This window comes from Manacus vitellinus, unplaced genomic scaffold (assembly GCF_001715985.3).
Source record: "Manacus vitellinus isolate BGI_N305 unplaced genomic scaffold, ASM171598v3 scaffold_12_pilon, whole genome shotgun sequence".
NCBI lineage: Eukaryota > Metazoa > Chordata > Aves > Passeriformes > Pipridae > Manacus > Manacus vitellinus.
The window spans coordinates 16,471,349-16,492,443 of NW_021938949.1; the positions used below are offsets into that span (position 1 = coordinate 16,471,349).

Consider the following 21,095-nt stretch of genomic DNA (forward strand, 5'->3'; position numbering starts at 1 on the left):
TTAACAGTATCTGATGGGGTTTTTACATTATCTTTTATTTTTTTATCAGACATCTGAATCAAGAGCGTGAGGCCTATTTAAAGACAGAGCAGAGGCTTAAAATAATTACATTCTACCTGCCAAACAATTCACATTTGGCAGGACTATTTTAACTGAGTGCTCTATATCTGTATCTATCAAATCATGCAAATCTCTTCTGTGCTATGGGTGTTGCATTAACTTACACAGAATAGAAAGGGTCTGTAAAACCTGAATGACTTGGAGACTGTCAGTGAGCACATGGTGGAGGAAAGAAGATGTCTGAAGATGCACACAGCCTTTGACTTCAAGTGGAGAGGTGGGATGTTCCCTACCTGAGACCTTGCAAGATGCTGAGAACAGAAAGGACTTTTTCCCCAGCCAAAACTCAGTCAAGGAAAGGGTTGGAAAGAGGCAATATTCATGATCAGCTGTGAGCTTGGAAATATTACCAGGCAGTCTTTATGCTACTGCTGAGCCTCTTTCCTCTTGCAGCTCCATTGCTATTTAAGTTCCCAGATTTATAGCATTTTCCCTTTGAAGAATTTCTCTGTTATTTTGCCCCCCTACTGAGGCCAGAGAGTTCATTTAGACCTGTGAAAGTGGTCCCTGATACAAGGCAGCTACAGCTCTATACTTTTTAGTATATTGTGGTCTTCAAACCTGCCTTCCACTGCACAGTCCTTCTCTTCTCACTGCTGTGCTTTCATTCTGGTGAGTGTCCTGCTCGTCCTCCAGGTTGCTCATATATCTCATCCCTCCTGCTGCTATCCAGACAGGCTGATGGCTAACATTTTCCCTCTTTCTGCCAAGTCCTGGCCTTGACTCCCTCTTCTGCCATCTGGTACAACTTCATTGTTAAATTTGACATTGTTCCCAACACTCTGCTGAGTTTGGTGCCGCCTCAGATGTCCTGCAGTTTAGAGGGTGTCTCTCACCCTGACACTGTGTGTCATTATGGGACAGTCTTACCCAGCCCTTCTCACACAGTTTGGCATTTTATTAGTCACTTTTGCATACTCATTCACTTTTCTTCCAATGCACTGTGAAATGCTGTCCCCTGCTAGGCAGGAGCTTTCTGAGCACCAGCCTGTCATCTGCCTGTTGACCTTTTCCCTTCCACTTGGAACAGTTATGCAATTACCTGGCTTTGCTATGGAGAGAGACCTTTTCCACTATGTTTTGCTTTTACTATCGATCTCTTGATGTTTAGTTTGGTTGCTTTGCCTTTTGCTGTGCTCCTGGGGGAGAGACTCGTGCTCAAACTTAGACTTGGTACCAAAATGTTTAAAACCTCCTGTATGGATAAAGGTGCTGTGTTCTGTAGCTTTTGTTAACCAAGTGAGGGTTGGTCTGTTCTCCCAGGTAACCAGCGACAGGAGAAGAGGACACAGTCTTAGGATGCACCAGGGGGGGTTTAGATTGGACTTTAGGAAGAAGTTCTTTATAGAGAGAGTGACCAGGCATTGGAATGGGCTGTCTGGGGAGGTGGTGGGGTCACCGTCCCTGGAGGTGTTCAAGGAAAGACTGCATGTGACACTCAGTGCCATGGTCTGGTTGACAAGGTGGTGTTCAGTCACAGGTTGGACTCGATGATTTCAGAGGTCTTTTCCAACCCCACGGATTCTGGGACTCTGTGGTTCTGTCTCAGTGTAGATCAACTGCAGTGTTCTGTTGCATTCAGCTTCTAGAGCCGACCTGCCTTCCTGGGGCAGCAAAACTTTGCACTCACCTTCAGCATCTCTACCCTGTGTCCCTTTGTCTCCGAGCCAGAAGTCTGCTGGACATCATGAACACAGGCTCTTGATCCCTTGGCTGGGAATGTGCCTCCAGACAGGACGGGCATTCATTCTGTGCAAGTCATACTGGGCCCCTCAAAAAGCCCTCCCTGCATTTTGCACAGGAACATGAACTGCAGGGTACAGAGCTTGCTCAAACAAATCTGCCTGGTCACCCCTTTCTGAACTAAAAGCTCATTGCCAATCATATTCTACCACTTGAAATGCCTGGACATATGGATGAATCCTAATTATGGGAATAAAATTCACGGACATACAAATAAGCAACGTTATTCTTCATATAAATGACACCAAGTGTGCACAGTTTACTCCTTTGCCAGGCAGAAACTGAAAACTACAGACATTTAAATGTTCTAGCTGCTGTCTCTAAAAATATATTGATAATAGAAGGGAAAAAATGTCTTTAAAAAAACCTCCAACAAGGAATTCATATGAATGAATTCATCTGTAGTTAGTGGATTAGGCACCTGCAAAGGCACAGTGGGATATAACAATATATACCTTTATATGAATATGGAAATCAGATGCCTGGGTTATAAAAGAGCATGTTTGTGTAATGAACCCTTTGACATTTCTCAGCACTGCCCTGTTCATTGTGGCCACCTTTGCTCTAGAGCTGTGATTTTGCCAGGCTGGGGTGCCTAAGAATATTGAATAACTCACAGGGCTCTGATGTGCAAGAATGCTTCTTTAATCACAGCAATAAAGAATGTGGTTTCTGCTTCTAGAGTTCTTCTTGAGTGGGGATGTAACTTCTTGTAATAACTTACACATATCAAAGCAGAGATAACCTCAACAGAAAGTGCTAAATATTAATTAAACTTCCATCCCGATCCAATCCAACAGTCAATTGTGAGGAAATAATTCTCGTAACTGCGAGACAGAAAAATTTCTAATTCTAAAAGTAGGATAAACACTACATCTTGTTCACTCCCAGCAGAGGTGGACACACATAAATGGCCTATTGGGAACGGCCTCAGGAATATCCTTCTTGCTCAGCCATGACCTTTTGGACTGTCTTTTGAGGCAACTCACCAGTCAGCTCTCCCAGACACGAATCACAACATGACTCAGACCTGTCACTTCTTTTCATCTCCCTTCCTCTCCACCAGCTGCTGGAAGAATTAAATGCAGATAGCAGATAAGTACAAATCTGTTAACATCCCAGTCCCACCCCTGTTTTACACCGAGAGCAGCACTGGATGATTAATGCAATGCTGTTTGGGACAGACTGCAAATCAGAGAGCTGCAAAGCCCCTGTTTGTCACAGCAGGGGAAAGAGTGGCTGGAGTGGGACTGTCCTGGTGTCCAGGCAAGGATGAGCAATGCTGACAGCTGATCAAAATATCCACACCAGCCACTCTGAGGTGGGCACTGAGGGATGTCCTGTCTGCTGACCAGGGCCGAGGGAATTGTTGTGGGGAAATCATACAGGAGAACCAACAGTTTGTTTTACCGCCTTCCTTTCTGTCAAGACTGCTAAAGGTCTTTGCTACAGTACTGTCACAAATCATTTTTTGCCTGGTTGGTTTAGGAACAGGAAGAATTTCCTGAGCAATCTTCTTGTCCTTGACTAAAATGCCCACAAGCAAAGTACACGAAAGACACACTTCAAGTCATAAATTAAACCAAAGACCGGGATTTCATATGGAATCAATATTCAGCCCACCTTCACATCTACCCTGGTGGGACTGCCCATTTGCTGAGGGCTTAGTTTCTGTAAAAAAAAATCAGTACTAATGTCTCTCAGCAGCATCTCTTAGATGAACAGGATTATACAGCTCAGCCTGTGTGCTCAGAGTGCTGAACACAGGCTACTTTGGGTCAGACCTCTGAGAAAAAAGAATAAAACCCAAGGTGAAAACGGTGCAAGGGAGCCTGCACACAGTGGAGAGAAGACAAACTATGCAAAGTTGACTAATATACAACTGGGGGAATTATATAGAGCATTTCCATCCCATCCCTCTTCTCTGAACATAAAAGTCAAACTTACTATTTTGCTGGACAGAGTGGGGACAGGGGAAGTATATTGGGGGCACACCAATAATTCATATTTACCGTGGTAAGGGAACAAGAAAAAAATGAGCTATGCAGATCCCTATGTCCAAAGAGGAAAATTCTGGCTAGAAAAGGAGATTTTGAAGCATTTGCAAGACAAATGAATTGAGCAGGTGGATTCTGTGGCTCTGTGGTGCTGAGGAAAAGCAAAGATGGGCTGTCAGGAGGGGTCCAGCCCAAGGAGGCAGGAGGAGCTGGGAAGCCAAATCCAGTGACAGCTGGAAAGGACAATACAACTACATGAGGAATCCCAGGAGGGCAGAACTGTAAGAAATGAAAATTTAAAGAAAAGCTATAGGGTTTTAAAAATGTTTATTTAAACCCAGTATATAATCCCACACAGCTGACACTGCTGGTAACAAATAAACAACCAGACTAAGCTCACCATGCCCCCATCATACCAGAGGACCCAAAAGTAGGGCTTCCTCTCATTTCACTGAATGGTGCTTCTGTTTCCCACTAAGTGAAAAACACAGCCTGATTGAAAGGTTCCTTTGCAAATGCTATCATTATTTTAAATCCTCTGGGTCACATTCTTTTTGGATGTGAGTAAATACTGAGTAATAACAGTTTACACTGATCCTGTAAGAAATAGTAAAGGAAAAGGGGTTTAGCTATAACCTGTGAAGGCAGGGGTTTTTTACAACATCAGAGGAAAGCTATTGCTGCAGAAAGGTTTTTAAAGATTCTCGTAGCCACAACATGAAAACTACTTCTCTATAGCATTCAAACCCTTCTACTGTACTATTAAAGATAATACCACATAAATACAACTTAATCCAGGCATCCGAACTGCCTTCTGCATCATATGTATGATCTTTCCATTTTTATACACAACAAATCTGATAAACAGAGATTATATAAAGAGAAGGCACTGGAGTATTACAGCATGAGTATAGCACAGACTAGTTTCCTTCTTTTCAAGTAATCCCAATTTATGCAGCCAGAGGAGTCTAATAATGAAAAAAAAAACAACCTGACTTCCTTTAGGAAACAGAAAACTATTCATATTAAAAAGTAGCATATTTTACTTTGTCTTCGATATTTCTAAATGTTTATTTTTCTAAAAGCTCTGTATCACAAAAGGGACTGAATTTCTCCTTTATTTTTCCTTTTTTTTTTAATATACTGCCACTATCTCTGTTCTCAACAGCTCTGCCAACCTGAAAAAGAAGAATGAAGAAGATAAGGAGGAACAGAAATAGAAATATCTGTTAGGATTAGGAGTAAAAACAAAATGTAAGAAGTATTTAGGACAAAATTATCCCAGATAACAAAACCCTTGGATGCCCACCCCTCTGGGAGATGGGCACGGGGAGTAGCAGAGTGTGAAGATGTTGGTGCTGCAGCCAGAAAACACAATCCACAGGGCAACAGAAAGAGCAGATTTGTGAGAAAAGAGCTGTAAAGACCTATATTCACACTTAGAGAAGTGTGATGATTCAGATGCTGACAGCCACTTGAAAGACAATCCTGAAGAACAGCACCAGTTTCCTTGTGAAGGCTTTCTGTCAAAGTTTCAAGTGCTTTGTTTACTCCTCTAAGCAAGTGGATAACCCTGAGAAACACAGAACACACAAATGCATTTACTGAGTGAATGTCCTGCAGCATAAAAATAATTGAAGTAATAATCCTGTGGTCCTCTAAATAGCTATCCTCTGTATTTCTTGCATGTAATTAAAGCCAAGGAAATAATGCTGATTATTTGGCTGCAAGGTGTCATGCTGAAAGGACCGGAACAGGGAGAGGTGACATGCAATTCCAACAGGACAAGACTGTGCAGAGCCACTCTGCTAGTGCAGACCACTGGAAAAAACCTGTCACCATGCACAGGTAGGAGCAGTAAAATGAAGGCTCTTAGGAAGGGAAGGGTCTGCAGCACAAAGCTATTTCAGTAACCTTCCAAAGTTGCCATCACAGTTGTTCTCACAGGACATGTGAGTCTTCTCACAAAAGTTTTCTGGTAACTTTCCAGTTTATTTATAACACAAAGTGATTAAAACCAAGTGAGTGCGTATAAATAGTGGAAAATCTCATCAACAGTTGGGTCCAGACGTCCAGAACAGGCACCAACAAGAGCCACAACAGAGTCCTATGGCCATCTGTGAGGGGCATCAGGGAGGCAGGAACAGGTCCCTGAAGCCATGTGGTGGCTTCAGGGAGAAATTTCCCCTCACCCTTCCTGGCTTTCTTCAAGGAGCTGGAGAAAGTGCCACCACATGTCATGTGTGCAGGCAGTAAAGCACAGGAGGAGCTTGGAATGTGGAGTCCATGTGCTGCCTTAATGGAGTGCAGGGTGTGAGATGGGAACATTGTCCCTCTGTTAGTGGCTGCATGGTTATTTTCAGGTTTTGCTGGACTGCTCTGAAACAAGCATTCCCAAGGCCCTTGCAGGGAGTCCAAACAAGGCTAGAAGGAAATACCACTCCATCCAAAGCCCAGGAAGCACATGCAGATTTTTCACCACAGAAAATTGCATTCATCTACTCAGGACACAGAACTGTTGTGTGACAAGTGTGGCCAACCTCTGTGCTTGGGCACAGGGTCTTAGGGATTGTCCCTTCACCAGCATCAGGTGCCCTGCTCCTCGTGGCACTTGGTGTTCACCAGACATCTCTGAGCAACGTGGAGAGAGGTCTGGAACCCTACAACCCAGACAAGCATCACGATAGGGCAATTTCTTTGGGAATGGGATATTAAGTAGTGCTCCCTGCTCTCACAGCCTTGCCATCTGGTGAGTAAAGGCCAGGGTTTGCTCTAATTATCTCTCTCCATCTGCACAAACCAGGACCCACAAAATTTCCTACGGACCTACTTCAGCCAGAACATCTGTGTGTGCTCTGTCTGGAAATCAAAGGCTGAGAAAGGGGCTCCACTTGGTGTCGTGGAAGATGTGGGTTTCACTCATCACACACTCAAATCTAAATTCCTCCAGGGCTTTGCTGACTGCCAGAGCAAGCCCCTGAAGAGAGACATTTACACCAGTGTGCTGAGAGCAGAATCAAACCCCGGATTTACTACTCGCTAGCTCAGAGCAGAAATGCTAAAGTACCACTCGATCCCTCCTCCTCCTCCTCCTCCTCCTGGACGAATCTCTATCCTCCGGCATATGAAAAATGCATTTCACCGCTCCACATAATAATTCTTGTCGGGACTAAGCCGTGACGCCTCCCCCCAAGTCCGGCCGAGCCGCCCGTGTGCTGCAGTGGTCGCCGAGGTCTGCCGAGGACGGCGGCAGCACCAGCAGCATCTGTCCCTGTCCCCGCCGCCCGCTGAGTTCTCCTGCCCATCCTACGGGAGCGGAGGACAGCGAGTCTCGCAGCCTGCAGGTGTCTCCCGGCGGAGGAGGCTGCGGAGCCCCTCGGGATCATGTGTGGTACCCGAGCAGATGTTCACTCGCTCCTGGTGCTCTCTGCGAGGCAGACCCTCTGCGATCCCGTCAGCGCTCTGAAGCTCCCCGGCTCCGAGAGGACGGCCCCGCTCCCGCGCCTGCAGCTGCTCCTTTAACGTGCAAAGGCAGGATTTCAAGTGAAGGGAAGAATGGGAGTCTGGCTGCAGCGTTTCCTTCACCGCTACAACAGCAGACTGGGAGAAGCTGAGAGTTTTGGTGCCTGGACAACTGGATTCTGAATCGTGAGAGGCTTTGAAAGCCCCCCCCTCTCCCAAATAAAACAAACCCCTTTGACTTCTTCTCTCAGCAGGAGGGGGAGGGAGGGCGGATTTACCATGAAGACAAATCGAAGATGCAGAGCCCTGCTAGCAGTGAGTCTGAATCTGATGGCTCTCCTCTTCTCTACAACAGCTTTTATCACGACCCACTGGTGTGAGGGCACACAGAGGGTCCCCAAGCCGAGCTGTGGGAAAGAGAAGAAGACAAACTGCCTCAACTACGGCGGGAATGAGACTGCAAACGAGACGAACCAGAATGTGGTTCATTACAGCTGGGAGACGGGAGATGACCGCTTCCTTTTCAGGTATTTCCACACCGGGATCTGGTACTCCTGTGAGGAAAATATCAATGCTGCTGGTAAGTATAAAACAACTTCCTTGCAGCTTGTGTAGCTCTGTGTTTGCTTCGGTGCGATAAACACACAGGCTGCGCTGTGTCTTAGAGCAGATTCGCCCTGCAGAGAGAGGCAGGATTTTAATAGTTCTTTGTTGAAAAGCAACCTGTTTCCAGCGAGAGCAAGGATTTTGCTTGTTCACCTGCTGGCTGGTGCAGGGTCTGTGCTCTCCAGCCCGCTGAGCCCCCGAGCAGCGGTGTGTGCTCCCCTCATGGGCACTGCAGCCGGGCACTGACCAGCGCTTCCCTTCGAGCTGCTCCATGGAGCGCACAAAAAAGGCAGCGGCCGGGAGTTGTTAAGGAGGTTCTGACTTCTAATTCTGATTGCCCCGAGGATGGGGGTCTGAATGGCAGGGAAAGCACAGAGGTCACAGTTTTTATCGCGCTGTAGCCTAGACTGCCTCTTTCCTGGCATCCCTTTAGGAAGTGACCACCCGCAAGCCCTTCCTGGATGGTTTGTTTGTTGAAGTAGAGAAATGGCAGTTAAAGGGCACAACTGGGCACAAGAAAGCTCCTTTCTGTTCCCTGCTCAGCCGTTTACTTACTGAGAGCCACTCAAAAAGACATCTCTCCAGCTTCTCGGTGCATTTATTTGCTCTGCTGTACCCTGGCACTCACCAAGAAATCAAACACTGGAGGGTGGATGGCAGGCAGCTGCCATGGGACCCATGGAAGTCTCAGCAGGTGCAAACTGACAGTCCCTGCACCCAGAGCTGTCTGGTAGAGCAAACATCCAAACTCTGCCTCAGAAAAAGCTCTTTTCTAGGTTATGTGACTTAAAGTTTACAAATGGGACACAGTATGAGACGATGGATTGTGGATACTGGTTCTTTGCTGGGCTGTCTCCATCCTATCCTGCCATTGCCCAAGGAGGAGACTGGGGAGTTGGTCCTTCACCACTGCTGGGAGAGGGGAGCAGTTAATATCCTACATCTTTGAGGACACAGTCTCTTGGTAATGGGAAGTTTATGAGATCCTGGCAAAAGTGCTCTGTAGGGATGTACTATAAAGTGGGGCAAATTTGGGCAGGCACTCACAGCCTGCTCCATCCCACAGGGCTGTGTGTTACATATTCTCCCTGGTGTTTTTGAGGATAGTGCTTCAAGAATTAGTTGGTCATTAAAACTCAATTTAATATAAGAAAAGGAAAGTTCATGAACTCCAGCCCTGAGACTGTCAATAAACAGCTGCATGCTGAAATGAGGGCACCAAATCAACCCTCTTGATGTAAGGAAAAAAAAAAAAACACGGACAAAGGATGATTTATCTTACTTATTTGAGAATCAACTTAGGCCACAGCAGCCTGAGTGAGCAGCTTAAGACTCTCTGGCTTTTTGAGCATCTTAGCTGGAATTGGCACAATCAAGCATGCCCATATTTCTAGCAGATATTGAAATCTTTCCAAGTCAAGATGTATGTGTGAGATAAGTTGTAACTGTGTGACTCTAGCCCACTCAGAAAAGTGAGTTATCTGTGGGAGAAGAGAAATACAGTGATCTATTCTGTACTGGGTAAACAAAGCTGTGCTGGAGTGGGTGATTTCAGGAGAGAGCTGGAAGCCAGCTTTAGAAAGTTATGGTGAAAGCAGGAGAGAAGGGGTTGTTTCTCCCTCCCCACACCACCACAGCAGCCATATGTGTGTTTCCTCTTATTTGAAACACTAACTTGGGGGAAAGTACTCTTGAGTTAGCAGACCAGGAGGGACCAACCTTTGCAAATAATCCAGGCAGGCACAGGGACATATTGCCTTAGACAGACAGCTGCCTCATTCAGATTTACTATATTTTTTTTTCTGGTAAGAACAGGAACAATGTAATGGACACAGGTCTAAATTTGTCCCTAATAGTGTCAACATAAAATAACTGACAGGTTTTCATTCAGAGTTACAGGCTTGTAATACCAGACTGTCAGGATGTTGTAATGGCCTTTTGCAGCCTGACTGGTGATCATTTTGTCTGAGGCACCACCCAGCCCCAATCCAGCAGCACAGTGGTCATGCTTGTATGTACAGCCACCCCACTGAAGATATCTGTGAGTAATCCATCCCATGGGCTCAACACACCATCCACAGCACACTTACTGACCCCAGTGCTGTGAGTATCACAAGTCATACACTCACCATGTGTGTATTAAATAGTATTGTATTACTTGTATTAAACAGTAGTGTATCTAATTAGCAAAAATCCCTAGTTGAATGCACTGTATACTGTCAATAAGATCTTTTGTAGAGCTTTACCCAAAACATACTGAGAGTGACTGCAGCAGCAGCCTTCCTCCAGGCAAAGTCCTTTCAGCAGTCACTCACAGCCTCACACCTCTGTCAGCAGAACATATGGCCACAGTCTATGGTCAGCACCATTGCCACAGCTCCCATCCCATCCCTGGTTCCTCACTGACTCACTGATGTCTGAAGTTGAGCAGTGTGAGTCCCACCAGGCACACGTGAATGCCAGTAACTCTCCCTGTGATTGTGATGCTGTCAAAACTATGCAGAGCCTCCAAACTTGCCCAGCTGTGAGCCACATTCTTCATCCAGCCACCAACCAGGCTTTTGATTTCTCTCTCCCTCCAGTCACACCATCAAAACTTTCTGCTCCCTGCACTGGTGCAGCTGCAACACAGCAGATCTTGTAGAGCCAACACAACAGGACCAGTTCCCAGCAGGTTGATGCTGCAGGAGCTCCAGGAACAGGACTCCAGGGCTTCCAGTTGGCTGGCGTGGCTGGGACACAGTCACACCTTAAAATGACGTTTAGGCTGCAAGCAAACCAGTTTTTGGGTGTCTTCTCCTTCCCCTTGTTTCTCTGCAATGGGCATTTAGATTCCAGAGGCTGAGGTGCAAACAGCATGTCATCCACTTTGTGCAGACCCCAGCAGAGCGTGCCTTCCTCTTGTTGCCAGCTTCTAGTTTTCACTGACAGCTCTAACAGAGATTGAATGCTGTGATTATTTCTGAAATAATTTGTGAATCTAGAGTTTATTTTTATCCAGCACGTCTAGGACAGCTAAAGAATTCAAAAAGCATTTAGCACCTGAGAAATGTAATTGTGAATCTCCTCTGGGAACAGAGGGACTGGAGCGTTCATATTTCACTGGTGGAGGAGTCCTGTAATTATTTAGCACAATTTCTGACTCAAAAGTGTGCTGAATCCACGTCTACCAAAAAGAGGACAAGGCTTCCCCTTTCAGAGTGGGTTTAGTGCTTTGGATGCCACACAGGTGGAGGTACCTTCTGTAGGAGAAATGCATCTAAACTCAGAAGGGGATGAAGCTAAAACACATCCCACAAACTCTGCTGGTCATGGGTCCTGTTCTGCCCTCACACACTGCACTTGGGGCTTCCTCCTGGCTCTGAATTCCTTGGCCATGGCCAGATGTCTCAGAGCCAAGCTCACTATCACTTAATTTCTTTTTGAGTGTGACTTTGAGTGTGTATCTTATTGCACAGCTGCAGTCTGGGGCTGTGCTCGGGCAGTACAGGGCACAGGATCCCAGGGCAGTGATGTACCAACAGCAGCAGTGCTGAACCAGCTGGCAGATTCCACAACTCAAGAACATACATGCCATGAAAAAAATTACCACATGAAGTAGGTAAGGTGGTAGATGGTATCCTAAGAGGTAGAGGAGTTGGAGAGCTGGGAAACAATAAGTCAGATAGTTTCGCTCAATAATGTGCTTGCTTTGATGTTAGTAAAAAAAACCCACCATGAACTCAGATCTTGATTTCGTTACCAATGAACAGGCAATCTCAGTATTAACATACACAACTAAGGGGAGAAGCAGCTGCCTAGTTGCCTTTCAAGAGTACTGTCCCATTAAATAAACAGCCCTTCCATCATGCTCCCGTACTCCATAGCAGTCAGAAAAGCAGGAATGGATAAGTGTGGCTTGTTTTGTGGGTTTGGATTGATTTTTGAGGGCAAAGGGGCCTGTAGCTCTTTGTATGCTCCGTGCCAAATATTCCTTAGCGCTCTTGAAGGAGTAAATGGTAGATAATGGAATTTAGATGGTAGGTAAGGATGCATCAAAATGAGCCATAATTATGGGCATTAAGTGCACCTTGAGAAGGAAGCAGAGAAGGAGAGAGGTGTATCCTGCAGAAATGAGTAAATCTGTGACATGTAAAGACCAGAACTTGCCATACCCTTTTGACAGCTCCAGAGTGGTTCTGCATCACCTTCTCCCCCACGCCCCTGTGATAATAAGCATATCACAGTGATTCACTGCAGGTGGCTGTCCAGAGAGGGACCAGGAGAAGCACCTTGTGAGTATGTAATTAAAGGCAAGAGGAATTGGGAATTCTTGCTGGATTATGAGAAATAAGATATAATTGGCATGACTGAAACCTGGCAGGTTTATTTGCCTGACTGGAATGTAAAAATTGCTAGTTCTAAATTGCTAGGAAGGAAAGAGTGGTAAAAGGAATTGAGGAGGTAGAGCTCTATATTAAAGATAAAATTTCCAGCACTAGAGGAACTGAACCCAGGGGGCCTGGATAATCTCCATCTGAGGATGTTGAAATAATTGGTACATGAAAATGCAGGTTTAATAGAAAGAATCTGTACATCACTGTATTTAAAGAAGACTGGAAAAAAAGTGATACAGGCCACTTGACCCAGGAATCTTAGCACAGTTTTCAGGGAAAGCACTTAGTGCATGGCAACAAATGGGTTTTATCAAAGGTAGGGCTTTATTGAAGGTAAATCTTTTAACAAGATGAATCACTTCTTAGACAAGGGTAATGGATTAGACCCATTCTCTGTGGATTTACAAAAAAGCGTTTGATGGAATGTCCCAGTGAAAATTCTTTACAGGAGAGCTACAGAGACTGGAGAGGATGGTAAGAACACGGTGACAGATGCAGGGATGCTTCCACACTGGGGAGTGCTAAACTGCCTGAGCCACTTCAGGCTGGAAGGAAGGCACAAGGTACAGAGAGATGTGATATTGGAGGGGATCAAGTGAGAATGACAGAGATCAGACAAGACATATCGTTGATGCTTCCGTGATTTAAGACCAAAAAGGCAGAACAGACAAAAACAAATACTCCTTCCTACAGAGCTCCCGGCCAGGGAATGTTGTGAAGGGCAAAACTGGGGATTGCATGGACCCAGGGAGGAAACATCCATTTCTGTTACTAACATGATGATTTGAGAGCAACCCTTGACTGGGAAGTCCCCAAACTATCGATGCAGTATGGTAAGATAAGGGGAATATATGAGCAGAACCATCCTATGCTCACACCTTTGTTCTTCCCTAAATGTCTGTCTCTGGAGATAATACAAAGACAGTGAAGCAAGCAGACCTTTTGCTTGAATCTGTGCTGCAGATTTTATTTTATTTATTATGATGGGGATGAATAGATTGTAAGCTGACTAAAGAACAGTCTTACAAAGAGGCTGTGGCAAGTAATACGAAAAGGGCGATTATATTTCTAGTTGTCCTGAAATTCAGGGTTGGGTCTGATTCTGTCATTGCTGAGATTTGCAGCCTAGGAACAAATTAACTAGGGATACAATTTGTGTCACCTAAAAAAAATAAAGGCAAGATGAATCCTACAGCAATCCCGTGGACACCAGCACGTGTAGGTTATCTGTGCCTGAAGTGATGAACATCATCATTAGAGTACAGTGGTAAGCACTTCTTGGGAGATTACATTGCTCCTCCTATGGGAACCAACTGAGCCCTCGGATTATGTGTTTTCCTCATTGGCCAAAGAGGAGTCTGTGTAAGATTTTGCAATTCCTAACACAGAGGCCTTAATTTGAAGAGAATAATCCTACTTTGACTGTGCTTCTTACGTACGCTGTGACACAAAATCTGGGAACACTGGCATTACAGAGCAGAGATTTTTCTGCATAACTGAAAATGTGAGCTGGTCTGATAGAGTTGTAAGAACAGTATTACATTTTAAAGAAGGTTAAAAGCACCAGATGCCAAGGCATAAAGCTCTGTGAGGTCACAGGTAGTTACTAATTGGAGGGAAAAGAGAAGCACCAAGTTGGGACTGGTATTTGTCTGTGGGGTGACTGTGAGCTGCCAAGTGCTGCCATATAAAGGAAAGGTGTTATTCCAGGGAAAAATCAGCACCACAGTGCAAGGCACAGGTGACACCTGTGCCTTTTGTTAATGCCACATTATGGTAGGAAAAAAGGGGAGGTGAAATAGATGCAGAGAAGGATTCCTGAGGTAGTTAAGGAAAAGAGGATCTCCTTCAAGGAAAGAAAACTGGCCCTCTTCAGTATAACAGATTGAAGAGCTAGAGGGGATGTGGTGATACCTTATATATATATGAAAAAAAGAAAATAATATGACTTAAGTAACTTCTCATTGGGGGGAAAAAAGGGTGAAAATCCAAGGATGGGCTTCCCAGAGAATGTCTCTGGACCTCACCTCCACAGAGGGCAGTGTGAGCAAAGGAAATCCATGGGCTGAAATGGGTGCTTCTAAAGCCACAGGAAGAACTGTAGGAGAGAAGAGGAATGTTCCTGGCATGAGGGAGCTTGGAGCAAGTCCTGCCTAGCTGATTTGTTGGTGTCTTAAGGAGGTCTGAAAGGAGGTGTCTCGCCTGGCCCGCCCGGCTCACGCCGTGTCCATGTCCTGCTCCAGGGTGGCTGCTGGTCACCAGTGGGAGCCAAGAGAAAAATAGCTGCTGCCTCAATTCATGTCACACTTTCTGGAGGGTTTTATGCCTCCTCTAAAGCATCAGAAATTGGCTACAGGTGGAGGCAGTGTGTGAGGAGGCTGCTTTGCTGCCACTGACATTATTACAGCTCCAGTATCTAATTGGTATGGCTGCTCATGCACTGAACATTAAACTGATGATCTAATTTGGGATCAGAAGGGAAATCTCCCTCAGGCTAGATAACAGGGAGAGTAACAAATTTTTGCCTTCCTTTGCAGCATGGGGAAGGATCCGTTTCAGAAAAGCACTTGTGAGCTCCTCCTGACAAATCCCTGGTATTTTGCTTTCAGGATGAGCTAGGCCAGGCCATAGGAATTCACAGATTTATTCATGTTTCTCACCATGTCTCTTGCTCTCTTCTCATGGTACATGATTTCTGTGGTGGTGATTGCTTTATGGTAGGCATTCAGGTTTTTATAGGATGTTGGGGATATTTTGTGTCTGTGGTGCTCTGGGAGTTTTGGATTTTAGGTCCTCCTGATCCTGCTAGACAGACTCGTTGTATGAACATCCATCATACATAAATTGTGGATATAAAGTCCCTGCAGGCTGAGCCTCATAACAGAGCAAAGTGAGGGAGCAGGCAGCTAACTGCTCCTTATTTGATATGTTACTCTACCTCACAAGCAAGCACTGTGTTGTTTTCTCTTCGGATGTGTCTGTGCTCAACCGTTTAACCCGGTAGCCTTAAACGAAGCATCTGAGGAGTTCTGCTAGTTCCCTGTAAATGGAATAAACTTCAAAGTGCTGGAAGGCTAACACATAAGTGCCAGATTTCAAAGACAACTGAGATGCCTTACCCCGGTGTCAGTGCAAAATATGAACAGTTGCATTCAGGGCTATGGAAATAAATACGGGTTGGAATACCAATCATTGTGGTATCCCCATGGTTTTTAAACAACACCAGACTCAATCCTGATTTTAAAACTTCCCTTATGTGGGATTGGAAGATCTGGCCTAATGACAGGTCTCAAAATGGGGATGTATAGGTTGTTTTGGTTTAACCTCAGCTGGTAACCAAGTAGTGCTCAGCCCTCGCTCACTGGGATGGGGAGGAGAAACAGAAAAAGGTAAAAACAGTGGGTTGAGTAAGAACAGTTTAATAATTGAAATAAAGTAAAACATAACAACAACAACAAATAATAAAAATAGAGAAAAAGGGAGAAAGAGGACTAAAACCCAAGAAAAAAGTGGTGCACAGTACAGTTGCTCACTAATGCCCATCCCATCCCAAAGTACTGTTTGGCAGCTCCCAGCAAACTCTTCCCAGTTTATATACTGAGCATAATATTTTATAGTGTGGAATATCCCATTGGCCAGTTTGGATCAGCTGTCCTGGTCATGCTCCCTCCTGGCTTTTAGTTCACCTCCTCTCTGGCAGAGCATGAGACACTGAAAAGTCCTTGATTAGGGTAAGCACTGCTCAGCAACAACCAAAGCATCAGTGGGTTATCAACTATTCTCATCCTGAATCCAAAACCTGTTCCAGAGACTAGGAAGAAAATTAATTCTATCCCAGCCAAAACCAGGACACCAGGGAATAGGGCTACTATCTCCTGTTAGTCACAAATTGATATAATATCATTCAGTGTTCTTGTTGGTAAACAAAATGGGAATATAGATCTTTGCTGATCTAGCTCAGAAATGACTACAGAAGACAGTGAGTAATAAGAAGCAGATGTTATTACTATGGAATGACATGGCTTGTAGGATAGTCACAGGCAAACCAAATTGAATGGGTTCCACCTTCCATTTGGCTACATTTGGTGGGGAAAAGGACTCAAAGCCATTGCACCATATTTCAACTCATTAGATTTGGAGAGACCAAAAAAACACTTCATACTGTCATTCAGCCTGATTTCACTGTGCATCCCCTGGGCAGACAAAAAACACTAAATGAGAATTTGTTGCAAAGTTTTTAGGGAGAAGCTTGGAAATAAAGTTCACAAGAGGAAATGCAAGCACCATTTTTTTTCCGCTTGATTTCAAAAACTGGATATTCTTTTGCAGTGTGCTGCTGTTCACTTCCTTTAGATGTCACAGAGTAAAGGTTAAAGTTATCTCAGTTTCCATACTCCAAGGCAGAGGCACTTGCCTGGAAAAACAGGACACCTCAAACCAAAAAGCAACTGAGCATCATGAGCAGGAAAGGTGGGATAAGGTTCTGGACTTCACTTGGAAACAGGCAGCCTAAATTGCAGTGGCTAAGAGGAACAGAGAGCAGATAGATGGACAAAACAGGGAAGAAATACTGTTATGGTGTTAACTGAGGAGAAGAAATACAGGCTGATGTAGTACAGGCTCTGACATTCAAGGTCCAGAAATCTCTTTGCCTCTGCCCTACAGTCATTTGCACACCTTTCAAGCTGCAACCTGAGGACTCGTGTTCACAGCATTGTGTCCTGCCATGAGAGTAAAGCTCTGTCCTGGACCTCTTTCCTTCCATTTTGGCACTTGTCAGCTTGTGATGTCTTCATTTTCTGGAGTAATCCCATCTGTGAAACGGAGTTTCCTTCTTTGCTGTCAGACTTTCACCTCTGCCTGCCCTGCCCATGAACCTCTGGAGATAAAGCACAGACACAGTGCACATTCTCTGGCTGGGTGTTACCTGGACAGCAGCACTGGCATGGCCAAAAGAGAATCCACATTGATCCACAGCTAATATTTGGAAGGAGTGAGACCTATGGAACCATATTTCATCTATAATCAGGGCTTTAAGGTCTTATGGGTTATTTACTCCTTTGATCATTGTTAGTCACCAGCCTGGATGGAACAGCTAAAGCCCATGGGAGATGGTAGAAGGCATGTCATGCTTCACACAGTGAGGGATCTACATCAGCTGCATCCTCTGTGAAGAGCATCATTTCTAGTCTTTTACAGATTTCTGGGCAACCCTGCAGTCCCACAGATAGTGGATTGCCCATAACTAGTTTGTTTTGGCATATTTACATTCCCACAGAGCCAGCAGTGTGTGGCAGATGGTCACATCTGGGGGGAGCAGGTGAAACCCTCCCCTTCCCATTCCATGGCTTGAAATGCTTCAAGCAACTCAGAGTTCTGTCTGCTTTAATGCTTTCCAGATTATGAAGTCAGCCCTAATTTGACACCAGAGTCATTGAAAACCTCTCTCAGCACTATTGTTTCCTCAGTTCTTCCAGTCGTTTAGAAATCCGAACTATTTTCCAGCTCTCCAAATGATAGATGTGTGTACACATCCATCAGGTCTTACCAAGATAATCAGCTGAATCTTGTGACTTGGCTGTGTTTCAATTAGACATGATTTGAGAGCAGCCTGTGGAGATGTTTGCTTTCAGATACTGTGCAAGATTTTTCACATCAGGGAGAGTTCCAGCGTGGAAAACGCAGTTGCCATGGCACATAGTGCCAGGCAGCACCAACCCCTGGGCATTCCCAGCTCTGCCCACACCCACTGCTCTGAACAGCTCTCCACTGCTCCCACCAACCAAGGGGGAACCCCACTGTGTGGCTGGGACCTTTCTGATGGAAATATCACCAACTTTTGGTGATTATTTTTTTTTTTGGTAGGGGAAAAGCACACCTGAAACAAAAAAAGTGGGAAACTTTAACTTGTCCACTTTTAAAGGCAGGAAGTTTTAAGGGTTTGGGTTTGCTGCAAGAGAACAGCAGTACAGCATTCAGATCTAAAAACAACCCCAAAGCCAAAACAGATTGTGAGTAAACTCAGCCTGAGAAACTGAACAAATTCTCACCTTATTTAGAAGTAGCAGAAATGTTGATGGGCAGCAGCAATGAGTGGCAGCTGCCAGAGGGAGAGAAAACAATTGTCTGCATCGTTCAAGACATATTTTAGTGCAGCTCTGTATAAACTTGTTTATTTTGCAGAGGAAAATATCACTCCAGCAAAATCAACAGGGTCAACTGGAAAAAATGTTGATTTTGCAGAGTAACACTTGATTTTTCATTAAAAAACAATTCAATTAAATACTCTGTCTGGGATCACTTTAATCAAAGTTGGAATATTTCAGTTGTTAATTAACCTGATAACTCGCTTTGAGTGAGCCCATTAGCCTGTATTTTCCCTAATGTAGTACTTTTTTTCACTGGAGTTGTAGTTGGAGTCCTCAGCCTCGTCTAGGCTGGGATCCCTTGTGGGTTATAGCTTTTTTTAGACAAATACAATGATTTTACTCTCAGTAGATGATGTGGGATCTCATCAGAACCACGTGACTCCAGATATAATTGGAGAGATAAAGATTTGTTAGGGCCTATTGGGAAAAAAAAAAGGGGACCTTGTCTGTCACAGGCTGTGAGCCAGGGTGTTTCTAAAAGGGAATGTTGTTTAAATGAAACATAATCATTTAAATTTCCATCAGAAATGTACTTTTGAACTCGTAAAATTTTATGCAGAGTAAGTGAATACAGGCAGCTTTTTCTTTTTTTTCTTTTTTCTTTTTCTTTTTTTTTTTTGTGAGATGAAAAGCAGAGTTATAACAGAGTTCAGTCAGAGCTACCGGATTTCTTTTAAGTCAAATTATTTAACTAGAATATGTTCAAACCGTGTCATTGGAAGACATACAAAGTAGGATTTTTTCAGAGTTGTTTTTATTTTGCTGCTCTGGTTATTAATGAGCCATTTATCCCTGGCTCACAGAAGAAAGAACTCAGGAACGTAGGACAGATAAGTGTGATCCAGGACATCAACTGCTGGTCCTTGCTATGGCAACAGCCACGGTAGAAGCAGAATATTGTCTTAAAGGCAAAGCTTTTTTAGGTGTTTTATTTTGCTCTCTTCCCAGTTTCCAGCCTAACCCACCAGGTTGCTGAGGTGTTCTCTGGCCAAATCCAACCACCTTTGGGCAGTGTGGGAGCCTGAAGACAGGAGCAAACAAACCACGTATTTTAGGTGGAAAAAAGGGTAGAACACACACAGGTCTCACCAAGGCTTGAAGCCAGAGAGTTTCCAGTGAGCATGTTGAACTTGGGTGTTCAGCTGTGTGCTGGAGTTCAGACCCAGCCTCTGTGCACCTAGACCTGCCTTTCAGCTGCTCTGTGTGGCTCTCCAGCGGCTCCCTGGTGCCTTCCACAGGCCCACAGAGGAATGCCAGCCTGCATCCATGCTGGGAGCCACAGCCAGGCACCCCTGGTCTGCAGGGTGACTGTGCCCACAAGGTGTGCAGAGCAGAGCAGGGAAGGCAGCCCAGAGATACCCCACACATGAGACCTGCTGGCTCTATGGGACCCGTGGGCTCTATGGGACGTTTGTCTCAGTTTTCTGGTGGGATTGAACCTGGGGGATTTGGAAAAGTCACTTCTCTTGGGTAGGTTTTGCTTTCAAATTACTGTTGGGACTAGGGAGGGGCAGCTGCCTCTGGACTCTGCCCAAGGAAGGCACGAGGAATAAGCATTTGCCTCCCACAGAGTCCAGCTGTCCAAAGTGTGTGTGACCCTGGAGTAGAGCTCTCCAGAGGAAAAGATAAGGGAGCAGCCCCGCTACCTCCACACACTAGGGAAAGGTCTGGGGACCTACCTGAGGTGACAGGACCCATGGGTGACCCCTCTACCCTGTGGTCCCATCCCTGGAGCAGTCCTGCTCTCACCAGCTCCTTTCCCTGCTCCAGAGCACAGCCCTGCCAGAGCAGTGCCTGCCTTGCACACAGCCTTCCACTCCTTCCTGAAACATTTGGATGTTGCAGACATGAGACAATTTTCCTGACAAGTACGTGCCACACACTCGGAAGGGCTGGAAGCTCTGGACTTCCCAGCACGTTGTGAGCAGCAGAAAGCAGTACAGAAGGATCATCTCCTCGTGCTGCCACAACTTTCTCTCTGTGTCCCTGGCACTGACACAGTGATCAAATCCACATCTTCCTGTAACTGTTTCATAAGAACACATAGAAGCCCAAAGCTGAGCTTTTTTCAGTGGAAACTACTGTGGAGCTGGAAAGCATTTGCCCTGCAGAGCTGAGGGATCTCCGTCAGCTGCAGGGCCATGAGATGGGAGAAGTCTGAGGGAACACTGAACGTGCTCCTGGGAAGCTGAGCCCAGGGATTTTAAGGCCCAGGGAACTTCTTGTCCCTTGACTGTTTGCTGTTGGACCCCTTCCCACGCAGGTTGGGCCTGTGTTCAAGGGGCAGGTGCACACACACACACACACACACACACACATACGTGTGAGCAGGCATGACACTAACGTGTCAGACCACACAGACCCACCAGAGACAGCTGTGCCTTTACCAACATCCACAGAAAAAACATCACCCTCATCAGCAAACTCTCTCCTCTCCCTGCTGTGCCTGAGCAGGTCTGGAGATCACTGCTGAAACATGCACACCCTGTCCCACTGGAGATGCACAGGCACATCCCATTGATGGTCCCTGAGATGTTTGCATGGGCTCTAAGTCTGTTATCCATATCAAGACCTCAAAACTCTTTCCCACCCACCAGCTCAGTCTTTCCAGATGTATCTCCTCCCACCCCCTGGCTGCTTCT

At 45.3% G+C, this 21,095-nt stretch overlaps 1 protein-coding gene across 1 annotated transcript in view; it reads left to right on the forward strand.

Annotated features, from left to right (window-relative positions):
* Nucleotides 1-6,924: 6,924 nt before the first annotated feature.
* Nucleotides 6,925-21,095, forward strand: part of LOC103763162 (germ cell-specific gene 1-like protein) — a 59,398-nt gene continuing 45,227 nt past the window's right edge. Inside the window, exon 1 of the mRNA XM_029957854.1 lies at nucleotides 6,925-7,902. Coding sequence (XP_029813714.1) covers nucleotides 7,602-7,902 — 301 coding nt within the window. The 5' untranslated portion in view covers nucleotides 6,925-7,601. The remainder of the gene's footprint in view (nucleotides 7,903-21,095) is intronic.